Below are 25406 nucleotides of genomic sequence, written 5' to 3' on the forward strand. Positions count from 1 at the left end.
TGGCTGCTATTACATTATGTTCGCACACATAAATTATATATAAGTTACCACTCTAATGGGACATAATGAAATTGTAATATATATGTGACGTCCCACGGGTAAAGGTACCTTATAGCGGTTGGCGCTTACGCTATTATTAACGCCGCTCCGATGTTATTGCGGCGCTATGCGGCGTAAGCGCCAGCCGCCCTAAGGTACCTTTTTCCGTGGAACGTCACATATTTAGTTGAATTAAATAATGTTATACATCATATATACCGTACAAAGAGGATTTTTCCTACTCAGTTGCATTTTGGACCGTATTCCCACTAGCATTAGGTGCAACCACGTTGACAGTCCGCCTGGCAGGGCATATCTTGTGCACTCTCTTCTTGTGAGAGTAGAGAGAGGCGCTCTGCCTAAAGGTGCATCCACACAGCTCGCAACAGCAGCCGCTGCCTGTGTGTGTACAAAAATTATATTTCTACTCAGTTGTTGCATTTTCGACCGTATTTCCACTAGCATTAGGTGCAACCACGTTGACAGTCCTAGCAGGGCATATCTTGTGCACTCTCTTCTTGTGAGAGTAGAGAGAGGCGCTCTGTCTAAAGGTGCATCCACACACCTCGCCACAGCAGCCGCTGCCTGTGTGTGTATAAAAATGATATTCCTACTCAGTTGTTGCATTTTGGACCGTATTTCCACTAGCATTAGGTGCAACCACGCTCACAGTCCTCCTGGGAGGGCATATCTTGTGCACTCTCTTCTTGTGCGTGTAGAGAGAGGCGCTCTGCCTAAAGGTGCATCCACACACCCCACACGACCGCCCGCTGCCTGTGTGTGTACAAAAATGATATTTCTACTCAGTTGTTGCATTTTCGACCGTATTCCCACTAGCATTAGGTGCAACCACGCTGACATTCCGCCTGGCAGGGCATATCTTGTGCACTCTCTTCTTGTGCGTGTAGAGAGAGGCGCTCTGCCTAAAGGTGCATCCACACAGCTCGCAACAGCAGCCGCTGCCTGTGTGTGTACAGAAATGATATTTCTAGCCAGTTGTTGCATTTTCGACCGTATTCCCACTAGCATTAGGTGCAACCACGCTCACAGTCCTCCTGGGAGGGCATATCTTGTGCACTCTCTTCTTGTGCGTGTAGAGAGAGGCGCTCTGCCTAAAGGTGCATCCACACAGCTCGCACGACAGCGGCCGCTCGCCAGTGTGGATGAACTCGTGCTCGCGGAGACCTTTTTTATCCTGAAAAAAAAAAGAAAGTAAGTAACCACTCTATAGGTATATCTTGTTTGTTAACACATTCAACACCAAGAACCCGACTGTCGGGTACACTGTTCGTAGCGACTACGCGCTACATACGGCGAAACCGTGGCTACGCGCTACGAGCGTAACCCGTAGCACTTAGTGGCAATGAGTGTGTTAATAAATGATTTTTAATAATAAAAAAATAATTAAGTAGTGTGATTTAAATAAGTACTGTATCCGGTAAAATAATGGGGCATCCTGCTTTTTAGGGTTCCGTACCCAAAGGGTAAAAACGGGACTATTATTAAGACTCCACTGTCCGTCTGTCTGTCACCAGGCTGTATCTCACGAACCGTGATAGCTCCTCCTGTTCATGTTAATTAATATACGATTTGATGTTTAAAAAAAGATAAATGAGTTTACGCCATCTACTATGTAATCACAATAATTTTAAAGTCCTAATTTTGCATGTGAACCATTGAATATATCAATTTTATGTCACAGAATAAATAATAGTACTAAGTACAGAAGACTCACTCTCTAACAAAACGCGTCTGTTACGATCAGCACAGATATGGCCGCTAGGTGGCGACAGCGCCACGCGCGGCTTATGGCAAACCCCAAAATTGGGGCCGAATGGATGTACTTTTAGTTACCTGTAGCAAAGCGACGAAATCGCGGAGTAAGACACGCCTGCTTATGTATTAAAACTCATTACTTCGAATAGATGGCGTTACGGGTCCTAAAAATCATCAAGCATAGTTGTTTATTTCAATAAAGAGTCTTGCACTACTTAATTATCTGCATGAACGCTGCATTTTTAATTCTCCCACAACTCTCATCGTCCGGTACACCTCCTTTCGGTCATTCTCGGCCCCGTTCGGCTCAGCATTGCTCCGAGCAATTATCAGGGTTAGGTTAGGTAGCCTATGATTAATAATAAATGTATAGGTACTTGGTCAAGTAGATCTTGTCAGTATAGTTCGTTTTTTTTTAGCATTAGAAAGAACTCCGCAGAAGCAAGCGTGTAGTTTTTATCAGGCTCTTTAATTGTTAATAATTATTGAATTATCTAATGTAGCATGGTCAATACATATAATTTACTTGAAATTATTACCGCTAAAAGTGCCGGATTTGGAACCATAAGCTTACTTCTGCGAAGTTCTTTCTAATGCTAAAAAAAACGGACTATAGAAAAAGGCGGCAAAGTTGCAAAATGTAGGCGTGAAGGGTTAAGGTGACAGTCCATTTCCAACGACAGCTGCAATACTGTTCATTTTACTATGGAAATTCAAAATGACAGCGACGCGTTCAGTACCGGTAGTGCAGCTGCGGTTAGAAATCATCATCATCATCATCATCTCAGCCATAAGACGTCCACTGCTGAACATAGGGCTCCCCCTTTTGGGGGGTGTATGCCATAATCGCCACGCTTGGCAGGCGGGTTGGCGATCGCAGTCGAGTACACCGAATTTGAGGGACGCTGCTGCCCGTCCACCGGTGGTCTTGGACGTAGTCTAAGGACATACCCGGGACCCGGGTCCGGGTCCGGGCGGTTAGAAATGTCCCAAAGAAAATTTGATTTTCGCGCCTTTTTCTACTGACAAGATATGCTTTGCCAAGTATAGTTTGTTAATCACCCTGAATGCCTTCCCGCACTGTTGGCAGACCTTGTCCCGCGGGCCCTCCTTGAGCCCGTGGTGCGCGCGCCGCACGTGCCGCGTGATGCACCTGCGCGTTGCCAGCGCCTGCCCAAACAATACTACATTAATCGAATTTAAGCTGTTGTGAGACATACTAACATTGAATAATTTTACGGTTTAGACTCACTTGTTGTTGTGTGTTGATGTGTTGTTGTTGTGTTGTCTTGGAAACAAGTGAGTCTAAACCGTAAAATTATTCAACAATGGTACATTAATTATGATACAATTGCGAAAAGTAGGAAATTTGCAACGAGTGACGATAAATCGATCAGTTTCCTTTTCGGGCGTGTATTGTACAAATACAACGTTTTACAGTACATATGGCCCTTTAATTGAAGGGATGTTTACAAAAACAACATAACTGCTTAGAGCGGTTGACACTTTTTTAAGAACATTGTTAATCATTTCAGGTGTCAACCAGTGTAGTCAGTTTGTTTTTGTAAACATCCCTTCAATGGCACTTAGTGTCCTTTAACCGGCCCTAGAGGGCGGTAAAGTAGCACCTTATGTACTGTAAAACATTTCTTCACATCACCTATTCGAAATAAAACTTCTTCCCTGCTGATCAAATTAGCACTTTTATATGACAATTTTTTTTCTGTATACATACTATTTTTTGCGATAGTTACTCATGAAATAAAATTATTATATCGCGTATATTGAGTTTATACTCGATTACTCGTACTACATCCCGACGTTTCGAACCCTTTACGAAGCGTTCGGGTGACTTAGGGCCTCATAATCTTCTAGAAATCGATTTCCGCTCATGTCGTCTCGGATATGATTCATATGAAATAGGTACAGAAGTAGTGAACAATTATTTTCCATCGTATTTTCACGGAAACGTACGAACGTTTCTTGTTTATTTCAAAATACGATGGAAAACCTCGTTTGCACCACATATGTACTTTGCCGCAGAGAGGAAAACACTTGTGCTGCGTCTGCCCTATGTGCTGGTAGTTTTGTTAGCGCGATGTAGGAATGACCGCTCCCGGTACAGCGCCATCTATCGTGACGTGTGGTAAACCTGTGCACCTTGCCGCAGACGGGACACTTGTGCTGCGTCTGCCCGATGTGCTGGTAGTTGACGTGATCGCGCAGCTCCCCGCGGGACCGGTACAGCGCCCTCTATCGTGACGTGTGGTAAACCTGTGCACCTTGCCGCAGACGGGACACTTGTGCTGCGTCTGCCCGATGTGCTGGTAGTTGACGTGGTCGCGCAGCTCCCCGCGGGACCGGTACAGCGCCACCTATCGTGACGTGTGGTAAACCTGTGCACCTTGCCGCAGACGGGACACTTGTGCTGCGTCTGCCCGATGTGCTGGTAGTTGACGTGGTCGCGCAGCTCCCCGCGGGACCGGTACAGCGCCCTCTATCGTGACGTGTGGTAAACCTGTGCACCTTGCCGCAGACGGGACACTTGTGCTGCGTCTGCCCGATGTGCTGGTAGTTGACGTGGTCGCGCAGCTCCCCGCGGGACCGGTACAGCGCCACCTATCGTGACGTGTGGTAAACCTGTGCACCTTGCCGCAGACGGGACACTTGTGCTGCGTCTGCCCGATGTGCTGGTAGTTGACGTGGTCGCGCAGCTCCCCGCGGGACCGGTACAGCGCCACCTATCGTGACGTGTGGTAAACCTGTGCACCTTGCCGCAGACGGGACACTTGTGCTGCGTCTGCCCGATGTGCTGGTAGTTGACGTGGTCGCGCAGCTCCCCGCGGGACCGGTACAGCGCCACCTGTCGTGACGTGTGGTAAACCTGTGCACCTTGCCGCAGACGGGACACTTGTGCTGCGTCTGCCCGATGTGCTGGTAGTTGACGTGGTCGCGCAGCTCCCCGCGGGACCGGTACCCCTTCTCGCACACACTGCACTTGTACCTGCGATGAAAGAGAATTTAGACTAGCCTCCTAACGCCCAAGGTCCTACCTATAGTACTTCTTCGGTTCCTTGAAATTGAAACCGTATTAAGGTGGTTCGCCTAGGTTACTCAAAACCTAACTCTCGCTAGATGGCACCACTTTTGCAAAATTTCAGATTTTATTTTTTTGTGAAATGGTCTTGGTATTTGTATACTTAAAAGTATGTTTCGCGCACTCTTTAAGTAAATATTGAACTATTAAAATAAACATTGAATACTTCATTGTGCAAAAACCACCTTTTTAATTCGACGGAGTGTTGCTGTCACGCTTTTTCCTACTATTACTCACACATGCAAACAGTGTTTCCGTGATCCTTGTAGTAGACAATTTCACACAACGTAAGTATGTTGCAATAGCGTAACGGTATGTTCGTGGAAATACGTGCAAGAGGATTGGGGTTCAAGACTGGTGCGAATAGGTAATTTCTTTTTGTTTCTCCTTTGTGTTATCTTACCTTTAAACGAGCAATTATTAGATACCTATATAATTATTTATTTATATATTTGGATGGTATCAGAAACGGCTCTAACGATTTCGATGAAATTTGCTATAAGGGGTTTGATCTCTTAGCTAGGTCTATGAGAAAACGCGCATTTTTGAGTTTTTATGTTTTGTAAGCTTTGGTAGGTCTCCCAGATATTCAATCTCCGCTTGGCAACTAATCCCAGAATTGGCATGCGCACTAGTTTTTACGAAAGCGTCTGCCCTGACCTTCCAACCCAGACAGAAAACTTATTTGGATTAGTCCGGTTTCCTCACATTGTTCTTTCACCGAAAAATAGGTATCGGTGTATATTTAGGTATCAAATGCTATTTCGTACAAAAGTTCGAAAAATCATTGGTACGAGCCGGGGTTAGAACCCGCGACCTCCGAATTGCTTTCCGCTAGGCCAGCAGCGCTTCCCCCACATACCTACTCAGTGTTATCAGGTTTTTTAAAAATCAAAAACGATTACTTATGAAAGCAGAAGAAAGAATATAAATGATCGTATTAGATTTATAATTGTTACATATTTGCCGTAACTTATTTTTAAAATGTGTTTTTCAATTAAAAGACACGTCAAGATTGTTTACCTTATTTCTAATGCTAAAAAAAACAAACTATAGTAATAATTGTGTTTTTCATTCATAGACAAAATCCATTATTTTTAACCACAGGAAATTTTATACACTTCTTTTTAGGGTTCCGTACCCAAAGGGTAAAACGGGATTAAAATAAAGATTTGAATGGGGCTCCCATACAACAAACGTGATTTTTGACCAAAGTTAAGCAACGTCGGGAGTGGTCAGTACTTGGATGGGTGACCGTTTTTTTTTTGCTTTTTTTTGTTTTTTTTTTTTTGCATTATGGCACGGAACCCTTCGTGCGCGAGTCCGACTCGCACTTGCCCGGTTTTTATTGCAGTGAGGATGTCCTGATTGTAAAAATCAGAGAGATTAGGTAGAGTATAATTTCTAATTATCTTTGTAAAAATAAAAGAATACGTGTAGCCCATACTTAATAATCGATTTATGATAATAAGAAAAATTAAATAAAAATAAAAAATACAAAAACTTATGTTCCAGCATACAATGACTGGGGATCGAACCGGGAATCTTCCGTTTGCAAGCAAAAAAGCGACTGTTTGCATAACACGCCATGATAGTTCTTAGCTAAGCTGACGAACTTCTCGCTTAGGTCAATTAACTACCTGTCAAATATCAGTGTCAACAAAATTGCACTAAACATGACGGCACTCCAAATTCGAGTCGTGGTCAGCCCGGCAACGTCGGAAATGGTATGGCAACGTCGCAAATGTATCTGTACACGGCATTTGTGACACACACATACGTAAAATTGATGAAAAGTTAACTATGATTTTTGCATGATTTCTGTATGAAACATTGTTTTCCTGTTAATTTCGCGCAAACGAATATTCGAAAGAAGATAAATGCGGAAATATTTGTGTACTAATAGTGTGTAGTTACTTAATGAGCTTTGATTGAATTTTGTATGAAAAGCGAACCACCTTAAATTGAATTAGTCGCTTTTGCATTGTTTCGTTCAATTTTCAAACAACGCAAAATCAACACTATTTCCTACACAAAAGGCTCATATTTCCGTGCCAAATTTTGGATTTTTCATTTGTGTGGCTGGACATTAGGCGGCTAGAGAAATATTGTCAAAGTAAATTATGTATTAGTAAAAGCAGTGGTGGCCGAGTAAAAGCAGTGGTGGCCGAGTGGATATGACGTCTGACTTTCAATCCGGAGGTCGCGGGTTCAAATCCTGGCTCGTACCAATGAGTTTTTCGGAACTTATGTACGAAATATCATTTGATATTTACCACTAGCTTTTCGGTGAAGGAAAACATCGTGAGGAAACCTGCATACATCTGCGAAGAAATTCATAGGTGTATGTGAAGTCCCCAATCCGCATTAGGCTAGCGTGGGGACTATAGCCCAAACCCTCTCGCGCATGAGAGGAGGCCTGTGCTCAGCAGTGGGACGTATATACGCTGAAATGATGATGATGATGATGAAATTATGTAGTCAGTCCATTTACTGCCATCTTTCGACACAAATGATTAAAACTTTTGTAAGCATTTTTTTAATTTGCCGCTCTTTTCTATTTCTACTGACGGAAATAGCTTAGGAAATAGCAAGTCACAATATCTACAAATTAAACACCAGTATTCCTACGGAGAGAAAGAGAGAGACTAACTTTAGTATGTCCTTATTCGCGTGCGCTTGTGTATACTTGAGGTGATGTACGTACGACGCTCGGCTGACGAAGCTGTAATATAAGAAAAATATCACGAGTGATTAGAGATGCAACGGATAGTTGTTTGGCCGGATACCGGATACCGGATATTCGGCCTGACCATCGGCCGAATATCCGGTATCCATCCGCCGAATATTCGGCCAGCGGAACTATACCTACATTTCGGTTTTTCAGGTGCGCATTCTGCAGGTTTGACCTGTTTCCTAGTAAACGCTCGCGCGGACTCATTTCTGATTCACGGAATGATTAAATTGTTTTAAAATTAAAATAATAAACAAGTACGATTATGACCGTGTCTGTTTCTTAAATCCAATTTGTTTACTCCGAACTCAATCAAAGTTACTATCCGGTATCCGGCAAGATAGTAAAATAATGGCCGGATACCGGATAATAACCGGATATCCGGTGCAACTCTAGTGATAACTATAGGCAAAAAGAATAGATAGTATAGAGGGGTCCTGTCATTGTCAATTTTGTAGTCACGGTACATTTACTGCCATCTATCGACACACGATCAAAACTTAAAATAAAATTGAAAATGTATAAATTAAGGTGGTTCGCCTAGGTTACTCAAAACTTAACTCTCGCTAGATGGCACCACTTTTGCAAAATTTCAGGTTTTATTTTTTTGTGAAATGGTCATGGTATTTGTATACTTAAAATTATGTTTCGCGCACTCTTTAAATAAATATTGAACAATTAAAGTAAACATTGAATACTTCATTGTGCAAAAACCACCTTTTTAATTCGACGGAGTGTTGCTGTCACGCTTTTTCCTAGTATTACTCACACATGCAAACAGTGTTTCCGTGATCCTTGTAGTAGACAATTTCACACAACGTAAGTATGTTGCATTGCAATAGCGTAACGGTATGTTCGTGGAAATAACTACGTGCAAGAGGATTGGGGTTCAAGACTGGTGCGAGTAGGTAATTTCTTTTTGTTTCTCCTTTGTGTTATCTTACCTTTAAACGAGCAATTATTATATATATGTTACTGTAAAAGCCCGAAGTACGGCAAAACCTAGGATTTACCGGTAAAACCTAGGTTTTACCGATGCCGATCGGTAAAAGCCCGAAATGTTAAATCTTACTAGTTTACTTCGGGCTTTTACCAACACCGATATGGTAAATCCTAGGTCTTACCACGGCAACCGGTAAAGTTTGAATCATGCACTGATTCTTGAGATTATTAGATGAAAAGTAGGTAGGTTTGGATCTCCCGGTTCTGCTGAAGGTGAAAGAGAACTCTACTAGCCTGCATCGTGGCTAGGCACCCAGGTTTAGGTATAGTTAACTTTAAAACCGAATCTGCAGCTGGCCACTTTATTGAGTAATAGAAACGCGTTCCGTATGTGTTTCGCTTTCCAGATGACCAGGGTGCCTAGCCAAGGTGCCAATGGTTTACGCTCCGTAGCGACTGAAGCGCAGCCGTGTCTGTCGCATTAATATGGCAGAGTGATAGAGAGAGGTATTACCCTAACGTTCGCTACGGAGCGAACGACTGGCATCATGGCTAGGCACCCAGATTTAGGTATAGTTAAGATTACCGCCGAATCTGCAGCTGGCCACTGTATTGAGTAATAGAAAAGCGTTCCGTATGTGTTTCGCTTTCCAGATGACCAGGGTGCCTAGCCAAGATGCCAATGGTGTACGCTCCGTAGCGAACGAAGCGCAACCGTGTCTGTCGCATTAATATGACAGAGTGATAGAGAGAGGTATTACCCTAACGTTCGCTACGGAGCGAACGACTGGCATCTTGGCTAGGCACCCAGATTTAGGTATAGTTAAGTTTACCGCCGAATCTGCAACTGGCCACTGTATTGAGTAATAGAAACGCGTTCCGTATGTGTTTCGCTTTCCAGATGACCAGGGTGCCTAGCCAAGGTGCCAATGGTTTACGCTCCGTAGCGACCGAAGCGCAGCCGTGTCTGTCGCATTAATATGGCAGAGTGATAGAGACAGGTATTACCCTAACGTTCGCTACGGAGCGAACGACTGGCATCTTGGCTAGGCACACAGATTTAAACGCTTTTTAAAAATCAAAAAACTATTACTTATGAAAGCAGAAGAATATAAATGATCGTATTTGATTTATAATTGTTACATATTTGCCGTAACTTATTTTTAAAATGTGTTTTTCAATTAAAAGACACGTCAAGATTGTTTACCTTATTTCTAATGCTAAAAAAAACAAACTATAGTAATAATTGTGTTTTTCATTCATAGACAAAATCCATTATTTTATCCACAGGAAATTTTATATATCTCTTTTTTATTGCAGTGAGGATGTCCTGATTGTAAAAATAAGAGAGATTAGGTAGAGTATAATTTCTAATTTTCTTTGTCAAAAATAAACGAATACGTGTAGCCCATACCATACTTAATCAATCGATTTATGATAATAAGAAAAATTAAATAAAAATAAAAAAACAATACGAAATTTAGATGTAACAAAAATACAAAAAGTTATGTTCCAGCATACAATTGACTGGGGATCGAACCGGGAATCTTCCGTTTGTAAGCAAAAAAGCGACTGTTTGCATAACACGCCATGATAGTTCTTAGCTAAGCTGACGAACTTCGGGTACTTATTCTCGCTTAGGTCAATTAAGTACCTGTCAAACGTCAGTGTCAACAAAATTGCACTAAACATGACGGCACTCCAAATTCGCGCCGTGGTCAGCCCGGCAACGTCGGAAATGGTATGGCAACGTCGCAAATGTATCTGTACACGACATTTGTGACACACACATACGTAAAATTGATGAAAATTTAACTATGATTTTTGCATGATTTCTGTATGAAACATTGTTTTCCTGTTAATTTCGCGCAAACGAATATTCGAAGGAAGATAAATGCGGAAATATTTATGTACTAATAGTGTGTAGTTACTTAATGAGCTTTGATTGAATTTTGTATGAAAATCGAACCACCTTAATCAAAATATGTTTACGGATTAGCTCCACATACTTCACAGGCACGCTTTTCTCTTTCAGAGCCGGCCACAAAACCTCTCAGGGTACTCGGTCGCTTTTTCGAGGCCCACAAACACCATATGCAAGTTATTTGCACGTCTGTATTTTTCGCACAGTTGGCGAAGTGCAAAAATGGCGTCTGTTGTACCTCTCCCCGGCATAAACTCGAATTGGTTTTGTGTTATACACTCTCGTCTCTCAGGCGTCTCTCTATCACTTTTTCCCATATTTTCATGCTATGTGACATGAGCTTTATTCCTCTATATCTTGTTGCATTCCTGTACAGTCACTTGCAATAATATGTTACTATTCGAAGGCCGCAAAAATATGTGACACGCTCTTATGGCTCTACAAATAAGATCGTGTCAGATATTTTTGCTGCCTTCGTTGTGTAACATATTATTGCAGGTGACTGTACATCCATGCATTATTTACATATATTATTTTAATATCCATATTATTGTGATAAATTGCTCATTTGCTATCTATTTTACTAGATTCCGTTATAAATTTAAACCTGTGGCATCATTCCTATAAACATGTAGGTTTAGCTTTTGACATTATGCGTAATTGGTTTAAAAAAACTTTTGGCATTCTTAAATTATTTAAATTTGCATTTTTATTTTAAATTGTTGGTATTTGGTTTTTATACAGCTTTGGCTTTCGACGTGTTTGGCATTAACAGAATTTGGCAATACACGTCTCTGGCGTTTCGCGTATGAATGGCGTTTTGCGTTTTTGGCATTATGCGTCTAAAGGGGACGGACACCTAGAGTAAAATGGACCCACCTCTTAGCACATTCGACGCACTCGAACTGCTCCCGTTTCTGGTGGATCCTCGCGTGGATCTTGAGAAGGTCGACGCGGACTAGTTTGTTGCAGGAGGGGCACTGCTGGCGGGGAGGCGGCGTCTGGTGGACCCTGGGGTCAAAATATATCACATAATTCTGAAAATTTAATATCAATATTGAATGTAGGTAAAATACCTCGCTATAGGGTATTTGAATGTATTTAAAATAAATTATTTTACACCATGCATGAAATAAAGCACCAGAAGATTAATAGAGAAACGTAGACAGCAGTTATTTTTAGACACAATTTCTATAATAAAACCCGTATGAGTAGGTAATTTGATCGTGACGTCAGATGCTAGTGTTTCATATAAATTCCATAGCAGCAAAACAGTTGGCCGGTATTGTTTATAACGTAAAGCGTTGAAAGGGTTAAATATATAAGGTGTTTAGATATATACTCACTGTTGGTGCCTGGCGAGGTTGTTCTTGAAGGCGAACTTGTTGCCGCAGGTGGCGCACGTGCACCCCTCCCTGTGGTGGCGCTGCACGTGCCTCCAGCGCTGGTTCTTATATAAGGTGTTTAGATGTGTACTCACTGTTGGTGCCTGGCGAGGTTGTTCTTTTAGGCGAACTTGTGGCCGCAGGTGGCGCACGTGCACCCCTCCCTGTGGTGGCGCTGCACGTGCCTCCAGCGCTGGTTCTTATATAAGGTGTTTAGATATGTACTCACTGTTGGTGCCGGGCGAGGTTGTTCTTGAAGGCGAACTTGTGGCCGCAGGTGGCGCACGTGCACCCCTCCCTGTGGTGGCACTGCACGTGCCTCCAGCGCTGGTTCTTATATAAGGTGTTTAGATGTGTACTCATTGTTGGTGCCGGGCGAGGTTGTTCTTGAAGGCGAACTTGTTGCCGCAGGTGGCGCACGTGTACCCCTCCCTGTGGTGGCGCTGCACGTGCCTCCAGCGCTGGTTCTTATATAAGGTGTTTAGATGTGTACTCACTGTTGGTGCCTGGCGAGGTTGTTCTTGAAGGCGAACTTGTTGCCGCAGGTGGCGCACGTGCACCCCTCCCTGTGGTGGCGCTGCACGTGCCTCCAGCGCTGGTTCTTATATAAGGTGTTTAGATGTGTACTCACTGTTGGTGCCTGGCGAGGTTGTTCTTGAAGGCGAACTTGTTGCCGCAGGTGGCGCACGTGTACCCCTCCCTGTGGTGGCGCTGAACGTGCTTCCAGCGCTGGTTCTTATTCCTAAAATACATATTTTATAAATTTAGTGCTAAATAATCGAGATTATTTAAATTTAACGACAGGTATTTAAAAAGGGGGCCGCTACGGACTGTATTTTGTATTTAAGTACCTTTTGAATACATTAAACTAGTTTTTATGTTGCTGGATTCGTCAATCTATGCGTCCAAAGTTAAAACGGCCGTTTTTGTTTTGAGTTCAGAGATCGACGAATCCAGCAACACAAAAACTAGTTTGATGTATTCAAAAGGTACTTAAATACAAAATACAGTACGTAGCTGCCCCCTTTTTAAAATAAGTACTAAGTGTTTTAACTGTGGGTTAAACACATAGTACCCATTTGTCGCTGTGATATAATAAATAAAATAAATAAATAAATATTAGGGACATCTTACACAGATCAACCTAGCCCCAAACTAAGCAAAGCTTGTACTATGGGTGCTAGGCGACGATATATATACTTATATAGATAAATACATACTTATATACATAGAAAACACCCATGACTCAGGAACAAATATTAGTGTTCATCACACAAATAAATGCCCTTACTGGGATTCTTATAAAGCAATGGGCGGACGACGGACGCAATATACGTCTTATTACGAAGTGTTGCGAACGCAACCTTTATTTGTATTGTTAAGGATTGTAGTCTTAAAATAATTTCGCCTGGCAACATTATCGTTCAAATTAAAAAAAATATATACCTACTCCCTTCCCCTTCTCGTATCGCGAATGTAACATGTCGGGCGCATCTCGCTGCGCTAATTACTATTTTCGAATATTATCGTCTCGGTTCATCTAAAAGATTCAATTTTGTTTGTAAACTGTGTGTACTCATTGTGGAAGGCTAATCAGTTGAAGAAGCACTGCTCCTGCTCCGTTTCGGTGTCCACGCTGGTCCAGGTAACTCGGATTCGAGGTAAGTCTAGACGAGCCGAAGGTCTGAGAAGCCTGCGCCAGCCTCCACCGAGAGCTGCACCGTCATCTACAGCTCAGTAAGGTGAGTGCTTTTACCAATTGACCTAGCCTGTCCTAAGTTCCACGGTATATCGTTTCGTATCTCGTCTCGTATTTCGTTTGAATACAGTCCACATAATTTTTAAATATCGAAGTAAAATAATCCCCTTAACATTTTTTGGTCCCACGATCCGGATAACTTGTAAGGTGACCGTGGTTATTTTCGCTTTAAATATCAATTTTCGTCAATAAATTGTTCATTGTAAAATCATAAAAACATTGGAGGGTAAGATTGAAACACTTGGCTTGGGCGTTTTTCCGTTAGTTAAACTATCGAGCGTTTAGTTCATAGATTAAAATTGTGTGTCGAATTAATTAAGTTTCTGAACGCAACTTTTAGCTGTCATTTTTGACAAGTTGTCAATTGAAAATCATAACCTATCATTGTTATCGAATCAAATAGTTTTGTTGTTGTTTTAGTGATTCAATATACATATTTTTACAAAATAAACATGACACTTGGTGGGGATTCGTCCGAAAGTTTCGACAAGAGCCGTGTAGGTCGGGATTATGCGTTCGTGCGGATGGAGTATATAAAGAGTTCCGATCTGCAAGGTTATTGTTTACAAGATGTAATTAAACTTGAAAGTGAATTTCATGCCTTTCAAATTGAATTGCTTTCGGCGATTCCAGCTGGTGATAGGTCAAGTGAATTAGAAATATCATCACAGTTCGAACAAATGGTAAAATCCATAAAAATACGTTTAGCGGAAATAAAACCTGAAGTGTTAAATAAAAGTGACAGTTGCGGTTCAAGTTCGAGTGTTAAATTACCTAAAATTAATATAGTTCCTTTCGATTCGAAAATTGAGAATTGGGTGTCGTTCATCCAGATCTTTGACTCGCTGATTCACAGTAAAAATATCCCGGCAGTAGAAAAACTGCACTATTTGTTGTCGAGTGTTACCGGCCATGCTTTCGACTTAATTAAAAATTACCCATTATGTGATGAAAATTATTTAATGGCCTATAACACACTAAAATTACATTTTGAGAAAAAAAGGGTGATTGCCAGTATATTTTATGAAAAAATATTAAACTGTGAGGCGGCAAAGTCTAAGACTGCATCAGAATTAGTTAGAGTTTGTCGAACCTTTAAGGAAAACTTAGAAATTTTATCAAAGTATCAATTGCCTGACAGGAACTTTATGTTATTTCATGCACTTTGGTCAAAATTAGATGTTAGTAGTAAGGAAGCTTTTGAGTTGCAACTTGAATCAAACACAGAAATTCCCAGTTATGAGGAATTAATTTCGTTTATTGAAAAGCGGAGCCAGGCATTAGAGAACAGCGTTGGTAAGTCGTTAACATTATCGAGTAAACCAATGTATAGTAAGCCAGTGTCGAATAAGGCTAAGCCTGCTCTCCTTGTGCCGCCAGTGAGCAACTGTGCTATGTGTTCCGCACCGGGACACAAATTGGATAACTGTACTAAATTTTTGGAACTGCAGCCATTGGAAAGGTTTGCTCAGGTTAAGGAGAGGAGACTTTGCATACTTTGTTGTAGGCCATCACACTCGGTTAAAAATTGTAAATCATCGGTGACTTGTGGCATCTGCAAGCGCAGACACCACACATTATTGCATTTCGAAAAGGATAAGGAGTTGGAACCAACAGCTCAGCCGACCCAAGTGGCATTGGCTGTGCATAATGCAAACGCACCAAGTTTATTCTCGACAGCTATCGTGCTGATAAAAAATAAATTTAATAATTTTGTACCAATTCGAATGCTGATGGACAATGCCTCGGCTTGTAACTTTGTAACATTAAAGTGCGCTCAAAAACTTGGAATACCAATTAGAAATAATTCACCAACGGTGAACGGTGTTGGTCTGTCATCGACTGACACTTTTGGAATTGTCGATTGTGAGATAGTTCCTTCGAATGGGGACTCCTCATGCAAATTTTCGTTTGAAGCGTTCGTGCTTCCCAAGATCTGCCATGATATGCCACCAGAACCACTGAATGTGTCTTCTTGGAGGCATCTGAAGGATTTAGATCTTGCTGATCCGTCTTTCCACAAATCTGGACCTATAGACATGTTGGTTAACGTCAACCTTTTCGCTGCTGCACTACAATCTGGCGTTGTCAAGGGCAACGCAGATGAGCCCATAGCTGTCCGCACTGTTTTCGGCTGGTTGGTGATGGGTGAGTGCCCTATAAACGTTAACACTTCTCGTTCTCGTTGTCATAAAGGTTCAGAAGGTGATACTCAGAGGTGCTATCTCGTGTCGAGTCTATCATTAGACAATAATATCAAGCGCTTCTGGGAACTGGAAAGTGTAGATCCTCCCAAAAATATCGTTTTGTCGAAATCAGAAATGTCGTGTGAAAACCAAATGGAAACTTCATATTGTCGCACTCCCGAGGGTAGGATGGTCGTACCATTAACTTATGTCGACCCTCAGGATAAACCCAGGTTTTCAAATTCTCGTGAGATAGCTCTCAAGCGTCTCTTAAATTTAGAGAGGAAATTCAAATTGAATCCTCAGTTTCGGACAGCTTATGTCAATTTCATGGATGACTACCTTAGTTGTGGTCACATGGTGGAAGTTGATCCTCCCTTGTCGTCTGAAGGTCAGTTTTATTACATCCCCCACCACGGAATTTTGCGCCCTGACTCCTCCACTACTCCTCTTCGCTGTGTTTTTGACGCTAGCGCCCAGGATTCTTCAGGGAAGTCCTTGAACGATACACTGCTTGCCGGCCCTAAATTGCAAAATAACATATTTGACTTGCTGGCTCGTTTTCGATGGCATGCAGTAGTGTTCACCGGTGACATCAAACAAATGTACCGGCAGTTCCTTGTCGATTTGCAGGACTGCGACTATCAGCGCATTTTGTGGCGCCCGTCACCTGATGATCCCGTGAAAGATTATCGTTTGCTCACAGTGACCTATGGTGTGTCCTGTGCTCCATATCAGGCGCTCTGGTGCATATCGAAATTAGCAAAGGAGTTTTCGTCTCGTGCTCCTCAAGGCGCTGCAGTGTTGGCTAGGGATGCGTATGTCGACGACGTTGTGTCAGGTGCAGACTCTGTCGAGGATGCGTTAGTGTTACGACAGCAGTTGGTGGAAATATTATCGTCTGCTCAGCTTCATCTGCGCAAATGGACCTCTAACAGCCCTGAATTTTTAGGCAGTTTGCCTGGTTCCGAGCTGTACTCAGATCAACTTCACAATTTCGAAAACGTCCATGATTTATCGTTAAAAATTCTCGGTTTGTCGTGGCTTCCCAAGGAAGATACTTTCACATTCAAGACCTCCTTGAATGATTGTCGTTGTACGAAGCGATCGATCCTCTCGGACATCGCTCGTATTTTTGATCCTCTGGGTCTATTATCGCCTGTCGTATTTTTCGCAAAATATTTAATACAACTTCTATGGGTTTCTGGTGTCGATTGGGACAGCGAGGTTCCTATCGCTATCGCTCAAGAATGGCGTAAATTCAAATCGCAATTGGGGGAAATGAGCTCGTTGTCCATTCCCCGTAGAATGGTTGTATCTTTCGTATCGTTACAGCTTCACGGGTACTGTGACGCCTCGGAGAAGGGTTACTGTGCTGTCATTTATTGTCGTGTCGTTCAAAATGACGGATCCGTTGTCGTGCGTCTTTGTTGCGCTAAAACGAAAGTGGCCCCACTTCGTAAATGTTCTATCCCGAGATGTGAGCTGTTATCTGCTGTCTTGTTGTCAGATTTGATTGTCTCGTTTGCAGAAGCTCTAAAAGATTTTCACACTTTTGATGATATCCACGCTTGGTCAGATTCTACTGTCGCGCTGACTTGGATTCGTTCGTGTCCATCAAAGTGGAAAACTTTTGTGGCTAATAGGGTTGCGCACATACAAGAGAACGTCCCCCCTGAAAATTGGCACCACGTGTCTGGTTCGGATAATCCAGCGGATTGCGGCTCCCGCGGTTTGTTACCTGCTGATTTAATCCAGAATACGCTATGGTGGGCGGGGCCTACTTGGCTGTCTAATCCTCAAGAATCTTGGCCGCAATCTGAGATCCTTTCTGATCAAGCCGCTTCGAACGAGCAAAAAATCTATAGTTTGTTCACAGACTCTAATATATCGTTGATTGACAACATCTTAAGCAGATTCTCGTCTTTACAACGCATATTGCGTATTTTCGCTTATTGTTTTCGGTTCATGCATAACTTGCAAAAATCATTGTCGAAAATCACAGATCCGAACCTGTCGTCTGAAGAAATTACGAAAGTTCTTCACTTTCTCGTGAAACATGTCCAGGAGCGAGCTTTCGCTTCAGAATTGCGGTGCTTGTTGACAGATAAGTCACCCCACTCTCTATCGAAGCCCATGCGGAAATTGGCGCCGTTTGTGGATGAGCGTGGAATGCTAAGGGTGGGCGGTCGCCTGTCTAAAGGAGACCTGTCGTTCGATGTGAAACATCCACTATTATTGCCTCGTGATCACAGGTTGACTACGTTGATCATTGAGGATTACCATCACCGGTTTATGCACCCTGGATTGCAAACATTGCAAAATTTATTAGCCCAAGAATTCTGGGTTCTATCGGCAAGAAGGGCTATAAACTCGGTTATTTCATCTTGTATGAAGTGCTTTCGCGCTCGGCCTAAAGTGGCATCTCCTCCAATAATGGGCAACTTACCATCGTTTCGAATTAATCAAATTAAACCATTTTCGTCAGCGGCAGTAGATTACGCTGGTCCCTTTGATACTTGTTTGGCCCGGGGCCGTGGTCTACGCACATTTAAATCGTATATTTGCGTTTTCGTATGCACTGCCACCAAAGCAGTACATCTTGAGCTGGCCTCAGAGCTCACCACAGAGGCATATCTCGCAGCTCTGCGCCGTTTCATTTCGCGCCGCGGTCGGTGCTCTAGGCTGATCTCGGATCAGGGTAGAAACTTTATTGGCGCATCCAATATGCTCCAAGAATTCATGGCCAAGGCTTCACGTGCAGAACAAATAAATTTCGTTTTTAACCCGCCCGGCAGCCCACATTTCTCGGGGTTAGCCGAGGCTGGTGTAAAGTCAGTAAAGTCACATCTCGCTCGCGTCGTGGGCTCTCAGCGCCTTACATTTGAGGAATTCTATACCATTTTGACCCAAATTGAGGCGATGCTGAACTCACGGCCTTTGTCCCCTGTCAGCTCGGACCCAAACGACCTGTCAGTTTTGACCCCCGGACATTTCCTTACTTTGGAGCCGCTCACCATATTGCCTGAAAGCAACATGGTAGATGCGAAATTAGGTACACTTCAGAGATGGAAATTATTACAAAAGATCCATCAAGATTTCTGGCGCAAGTGGCACCTCGAATATCTGCACACATTGCAGCAGCGCCACAAGTGGTTCGATGGTCAGAAAAACATTGTCGTCGGGACGCTCGTGCTCATTGTCAATGAGCAATGTAGCCCCATGAAGTGGAAAATTGGCCGGGTGGTACAACTCCATCCAGGAAGTGACGGGATTTGTCGAGTTGTCACAGTTCGCACAGAATCGGGCGAACTTAAACGTCCGATAGTTAAACTGTGTCCCTTACCTTTGCAAAACTAGTGTTAATTCACTATCATATAGGTAGTCATAAGTATTAATTTTATCGTAGATTTAGATTAAAGTAAAAAATATATAGTAATAAGAAAATAAACCCTGAGCCATGTCGATTCTATTTTATCCTCAGTTGACAATAACAGTACAAACTTGTGGAAAATACGTCGTATTTTGGTGGGCGGAAAATGTTAAGGATTGTAGTCTTAAAATAATTTCGCCTGGCAACATTATCGTTCAAATTAAAAAAAATATATACCTACTCCCTTCCCCTTCTCGTATCGCGAATGTAACATGTCGGGCGCATCTCGCTGCGCTAATTACTATTTTCGAATATTATCGTCTCGGTTCATCTAAAAGATTCAATTTTGTTTGTAAACTGTGTGTACTCATTGTGGAAGGCTAATCAGTTGAAGAAGCACTGCTCCTGCTCCGTTTCGGTGTCCACGCTGGTCCAGGTAACTCGGATTCGAGGTAAGTCTAGACGAGCCGAAGGTCTGAGAAGCCTGCGCCAGCCTCCACCGAGAGCTGCACCGTCATCTACAGCTCAGTAAGGTGAGTGCTTTTACCAATTGACCTAGCCTGTCCTAAGTTCCACGGTATATCGTTTCGTATCTCGTCTCGTATTTCGTTTGAATACAGTCCACATAATTTTTAAATATCGAAGTAAAATAATCCCCTTAACAGTATAATACAGTAACTAAACGCAGCCGTCGGGCTCGGCTAGTATTTGGAAGCTTTTTCTAAAGCACCAATAGGAGCGCTCCACATATTATGTATCGCGGCCAATTAGAGGCACCCAAATCTTAACCACTATTTTCGGACATTCAAATTATGCAAATCACTCTTTTATCAGCCTCCATACAATCACCACACCACTTTTACATTTAACCGTTTAGTCAAGGAACCCTTGTAAAACCAGTACCTATTGAAATTATAATAGTTTACTTCAAATCGAAGCTTTTTATTTGAGTCGTCGAGATCCTGACCTGCACGGCGGCTACACGAAGCATTACGTATATCGTTCGACAGGATTTTGACGTATATTGCATCCGTCGTCCGCCCATTAGATATAATAAGTATATCAATATCAACACATTTTGCCAGGGAAAGTACTAGGTTCAGTTATCAATAAAAGCTTACCGGAAATACTTGTTACACTCCGGGCAGGGGTACACATCTGCGGGCAGCCCCGTCGCCCCACTGCCTATCTTGCCAGGTCTCTCGATCTGTAAAATACGAATCAAGATAATAACAAGAAAATAACCAATTCCAAACTAGTCGAAATAAATCACTACACTTTATAAAACTTAAACTTTTATAAAACAAAGTTCCATGCCGCGTCTGTCTGTTTGTATGTTTGTTCGCGATAAACTCGAAAACTTCCGAACGGATTTTCATGCGGTAAATATTATAAAACAATTTTACACAGATCGAACTAGTCCCACGGTAAGCTTAAGGCTTGTGTTGTGGGTACAGTCACGTGCAATAATATGTTACACAACGAAGGCCGCATAAATATCTGACACGATCTTATTTGTAGAGCCATAAGAACGTGCCTCATATTTTTAGGCCCCATTCACACGAGAGCTTTTTCAACGCGCGTTAACAAAGCTATTGAATCCGTCCACACGCTAAATTCGATTTAACGACCAACGCTTAAAGTCGAACATCCAATAACGCTTGATAAAAAGTGCCACCGCCGTCTTGTGAATAAATACACATGTATCCACTTGTGTCATTCAAACGCTTTTTTAACGCGCGTTGAAAAAGCTCTCGTGTGAATGGGGCCTTACGACCTTGGAAAAGTAACATAATATATATTATATTATTATTGGAGGTATACTTATATATAAATACTTATAGGTATGCTTAACACCCATTAACTCAGGAACAAATATTTGTGATAAAAAACACAAATATATACCTTTACCAAGATTTGAACCCACGACATCCTGCTTAAATGAATAACAAAGCGAATATGAGTGGTTTACTTTACAATAAAGCGAGCAAACAAAACAAGAATTCCTCAAAACTGTCCAGATACTCCAGATAACTATGAAAAACATGGAAAAATAAAAAATACCATTCCATACATTCATACATTCCACCAAAAGAACCTTTGGAATTCTTATGAAATATTAAAATAAACTTAGAAATTGTATGACAATACGATACATACCTTTTTCCTTTTCACATGCTTGTGAACCTTCAAATGCTTGTTCATTTCCTGCGTACTATAGCAGATCTGGTCGCAGAGAAGGCAGGAGTGCTGCGAACAGTGCTCCGACTTGTGGGCGGCCGCGCTTTCGCTCTTTAGGTATGATAGGCAGATGAGGCACTGGACATGATCGGGTTTCTGTGAAAGAAATTTGTATGTGACATAATGGAAGTACTTGTAAACTGTTAAGATGTATGATCATACCTCGTGTACGTCAGCTGCCGCTCCGTATGAGGCTTTTTTAAATGTCTCGCTAATTCTTAACATTTGTGACTTTCCACGGCAAAAGGTACCTTATGGCGGCTGGAACTTACGTCGCATAGCGCCGCAATAATTTAGGAGTGGCGTTAATAATAGCGTAAGCGCCAACCGCCATAAGGTACCTTTACCGTGGGACGTCACATTTTATCTATATATTTATACCTTTAAACGAGCAATTCTTATATATTTATTTATATATATATTTCGGGGATCTCGGAAACGGCTCTAACGATTTCGATGAAATTTGCTATATGGGGGTTCTCGGGGGCGATAAATCTAATCTAGCTAGGTCTTATCTCTGGGTAAACGCGTTTTTCGTGCAAACCTCGCTCTCCCAGATATTTTAATATTATACTAGCTAGCTTAATTACTAAAAGGAAAAAGTCTGCACCTCAACAACCATCTGAGTTAAGCTAATTATCTTACCTCCACATGATTATCCTCATTGTGTCGGTCCAGGCTAATCTGACTCTTAAATACCTCCACACAAGACTCACATTTGAACGCCGCAGCAACAAAACTTTCCTCCATTTTCCTTCTTTCCCTACTCTCTAGCATTTTCTCTTCACTCATTTCTTTTGTAACAAAATAATCCTTATAATTGAAATAATCTTCCTTTTTTAATCTCTTGCGTGTTTTATTTGTAACTTTATTTATCTGACATTCATCTAACTTCTTTCTTTTAGTTATAACTTCAATATTTTCTTCAATTTTCTTTTCTTTAAAATAATTTTCCTCAATATGGCAGTCATTATCTGACATACAGTTATCAAGTTCTGACAATGGTATGTCATCCATGTCAGTTTCAGTCTTGATTTCCGGGCCGCAGTCTATGAAATTGTCAGTTTCTTGTATGTCAGAGATTATAGTGAAGTCATAGGTATGTTTGTGGCAGCAGAGAAGACGGGAGAGGCAACTTTTGGATTTCAACTGAGAATACAACATTTTTTGTTATTGGCTAGGGGGCTATTCATAAATTACGTCATTTCAAATTAGGGGGGGGGGGTCTGGACATCGGATGACGGTAGCATGAAGTAGGAGGAAATGGGGTCATTTGAAGCATGATTTTTGGATGATTATAGGGGGGTGGGGTCAAAAATCGTCAAAAATCGATGACGTAATTTATGGACAGACCCTAGGTCACATAAAAATAATAGTGCTAGATCACATAAAACTAATAGTACTAGGTACAGAAGGTTCACTCTCTAACAAAATGCGTCTATTACAACTAAACTCTATGTAGATGTAGCGACACTCAAGGGACCGGCCGGACACGAGAACAAGAACGTTATAGAGGATTTTCGTTAAATGGAGAGATACTAATATGAAAGTAAAACAACTAGAGCCAAAAATTGTGATATTATAGGGTGTGAAATGTTATATCAAGTGACGTTATATGAAGTTTACACTGTATACAGGTTGCTTCCTGTAACAGGAGCAATAAATTAAACTAAAGGCTGTACTCCTCAAACTGACCAACATTTGTTCATAAATTTAAAAAATTATGATATTATCCTTTAGACTTCTTCTTTTTCATACAAAATAAATATTGCCTTCAATGTACGCTGACATCAGTGTGTTTGACGTTACTTGTCGTCGCTTTTAACATAACAAAATTTGCAATAATAAAAATCAAACCATGAGTTATTGTCAAAAGTTGCTGAACAAATGTTGGTCAGTTTGAGGAGTCCCGCCTACAGTTCAATTTATTGCTCCTGTTACAGAAAACACACTGTATATATACTAACATCTCGACCCTCAGCTATAACCGACAGCTGTTTCTGCGCCACACAAGCCTGCCGTCTAAAGCGGGCAATCCTCCGCATAATCGCTGCACACTCCCAACAAATGAATAGGCTTGCAGCTTCCTTGTAGAATCCTTCCTGAAATATTAACACCGTTAAACTCCAATGTTTTTTTCTGTATCTTTTGTTTTCCTACACCGTTAAACTCCAATGTTTTTTTCTGTATCTTTTGTTTTCCTACACCTTTAAACTCCAATGTTTTTTTCTGTATCTTTTGTTTTGTAGTGTGCAATAAAGTATTTTATTATTATTATTCTCTTTATTTATTTATCGTCTTAGGTTAGGTATTTTTATAATATGAATATAAAAGTAAAATATAAAACCACTTACAAAACAATAAAAATACATATAAACACATTATAAAAAACCTAACCTTATTATTATTCTCTTTATTTATTTATCGTCTTAAATTAATTCGTTATTATCCATTTATTTATTTTTCTTCTTAGGCTAGGTCATTTATAACATGAATATAAAAGTAAAATACAATAACACATAAAAAACAACAAAAAATAAGTATAAACACATTATAAAAAACCTAACCTAGGGTGCCGCCAGCAGCGGGGCAGGGCCCAAGCTGCCGGTGGTCAGGGCCGCAGAGAGAGGAACCGGCGGACTATCCGCGCCGTGTCCAAGATCACCGCCTTCTGCATCTGACCCTTGATCCAACCACCTAGCGAGAGTCTCTCAAGATGTCGGTCGAGACTCTTCGCTATTAGACCGTTCACTGAAACGACTATCGGGACAATGATCGTCGAATCAACATCCCACATAGCGGTTATCTCGTGAGCCAAGTCTAGGTACTTACTGGACTTGTCCTTCTCGGCTTTCACGAGATTCTCATCATGGGGGATGGTGATGTCAACGAGCACGGCCCGACGTTGCGATCGATCTATTATCACGATGTCAGGCTTATTGGCTACAATAGTCCTGTCAGTGATGATAGATCGATCCCAATAGAGCGTGGCACGACCATTCTCGAGAACAGGCGCAGGTAAGTACTTGTAGTACGGTACTTCGCGGTCCACAAGGCCGTATAGAAGAGCAAGTTGCTGGTGAATAATCCTGGCTACGAGATTATGACTGTGCAAGTACTCACCGTTAGCAAGATGAGAACAACCGGAAATGATATGCCTGAGTGATTCTCCGGGACGGCGGCATGCCCGACAAATGTCGACCGTACCGTCCTTCAGGATATATTTCCGATAGTTGTTCGTCATCATCACTTCGTCCGCAATTGCACAGGCAAAACCCTCGGTTTCTCCGAAGAGGTTATTATTATTAACATTTATTTAATTACGGGTAAATTACATATTTCAAGGTGGGATGAAGACCTTAAAAAAAACTGCACGACTAAATGGGTCTAATGCACACAACAATATTATTTAAAACTAATTTATCAAAAAATTGTTCTTAAAGCGCAATATGTAACTTATGTGCTTAGAATAAACTTGTATTTATTTATTTAATTACGGGGGTGGCATCGTTAAAAAGCACTCAAATTTAGGCTAAAAACACTTAAAGTCGAGTTCTTCAAATTTAGACTCAAGGTTCGAGCCAAAACAAAAGCCGCCTGATTATGTATATTAACTTAAGTTATTTTGGGCTTTTGAATGATACTTTACTCTGTAAGCTTCCGAGTCGTATGATAGAAGCGAATATAGGTTGTTTACTCCATCATTTATTCGGCAAAGTTGGGATAACTTTCTGTCGTTACTTAAGCATGTGCAACACAGTGTTTTTAAAGCAATTTCTGGTGTATCCTCCATATTAGTCTCTATAAATATATAGTGGAATACAATTTTAGTGATAAAATTCACAATTTAAGGTAATGTATAGTTCGTTTTTTTTAGCATTAGAAAGAACTTCGCAGAAGTAAGCTTGTGGTTCCAAAACCGGCACTTTTAGCGGTAATAATTTGAAGTA

General features: G+C 41.5%; 1 protein-coding gene across 1 annotated transcript; it reads right to left on the reverse strand.

Annotated features, from left to right (window-relative positions):
- Positions 1-121: 121 nt before the first annotated feature.
- On the reverse strand, positions 122-25310 carry LOC134677404 (zinc finger protein 93-like). The gene is made up of 11 exons (XM_063535858.1): positions 25106-25310; positions 23424-23558; positions 22102-22605; positions 21376-21552; positions 20337-20422; positions 12529-12639; positions 11392-11523; positions 7566-7637; positions 4708-4819; positions 2878-2985; positions 122-1234 (listed from the first exon to the last, which is right to left on the reverse strand). The coding sequence occupies exons 1-11, from the start codon at positions 25247-25249 to the stop codon at positions 1028-1030; spliced, it is 1788 nt and encodes a 595-aa protein (XP_063391928.1). The 5' UTR covers positions 25250-25310; the 3' UTR covers positions 122-1027.
- Between the last annotated feature and the right edge of the window lie 96 nt (positions 25311-25406).

Source organism: Cydia fagiglandana, chromosome 26 (genome assembly GCF_963556715.1).
Source record: "Cydia fagiglandana chromosome 26, ilCydFagi1.1, whole genome shotgun sequence".
Classification (NCBI taxonomy): Eukaryota; Metazoa; Arthropoda; class Insecta; order Lepidoptera; family Tortricidae; genus Cydia; species Cydia fagiglandana.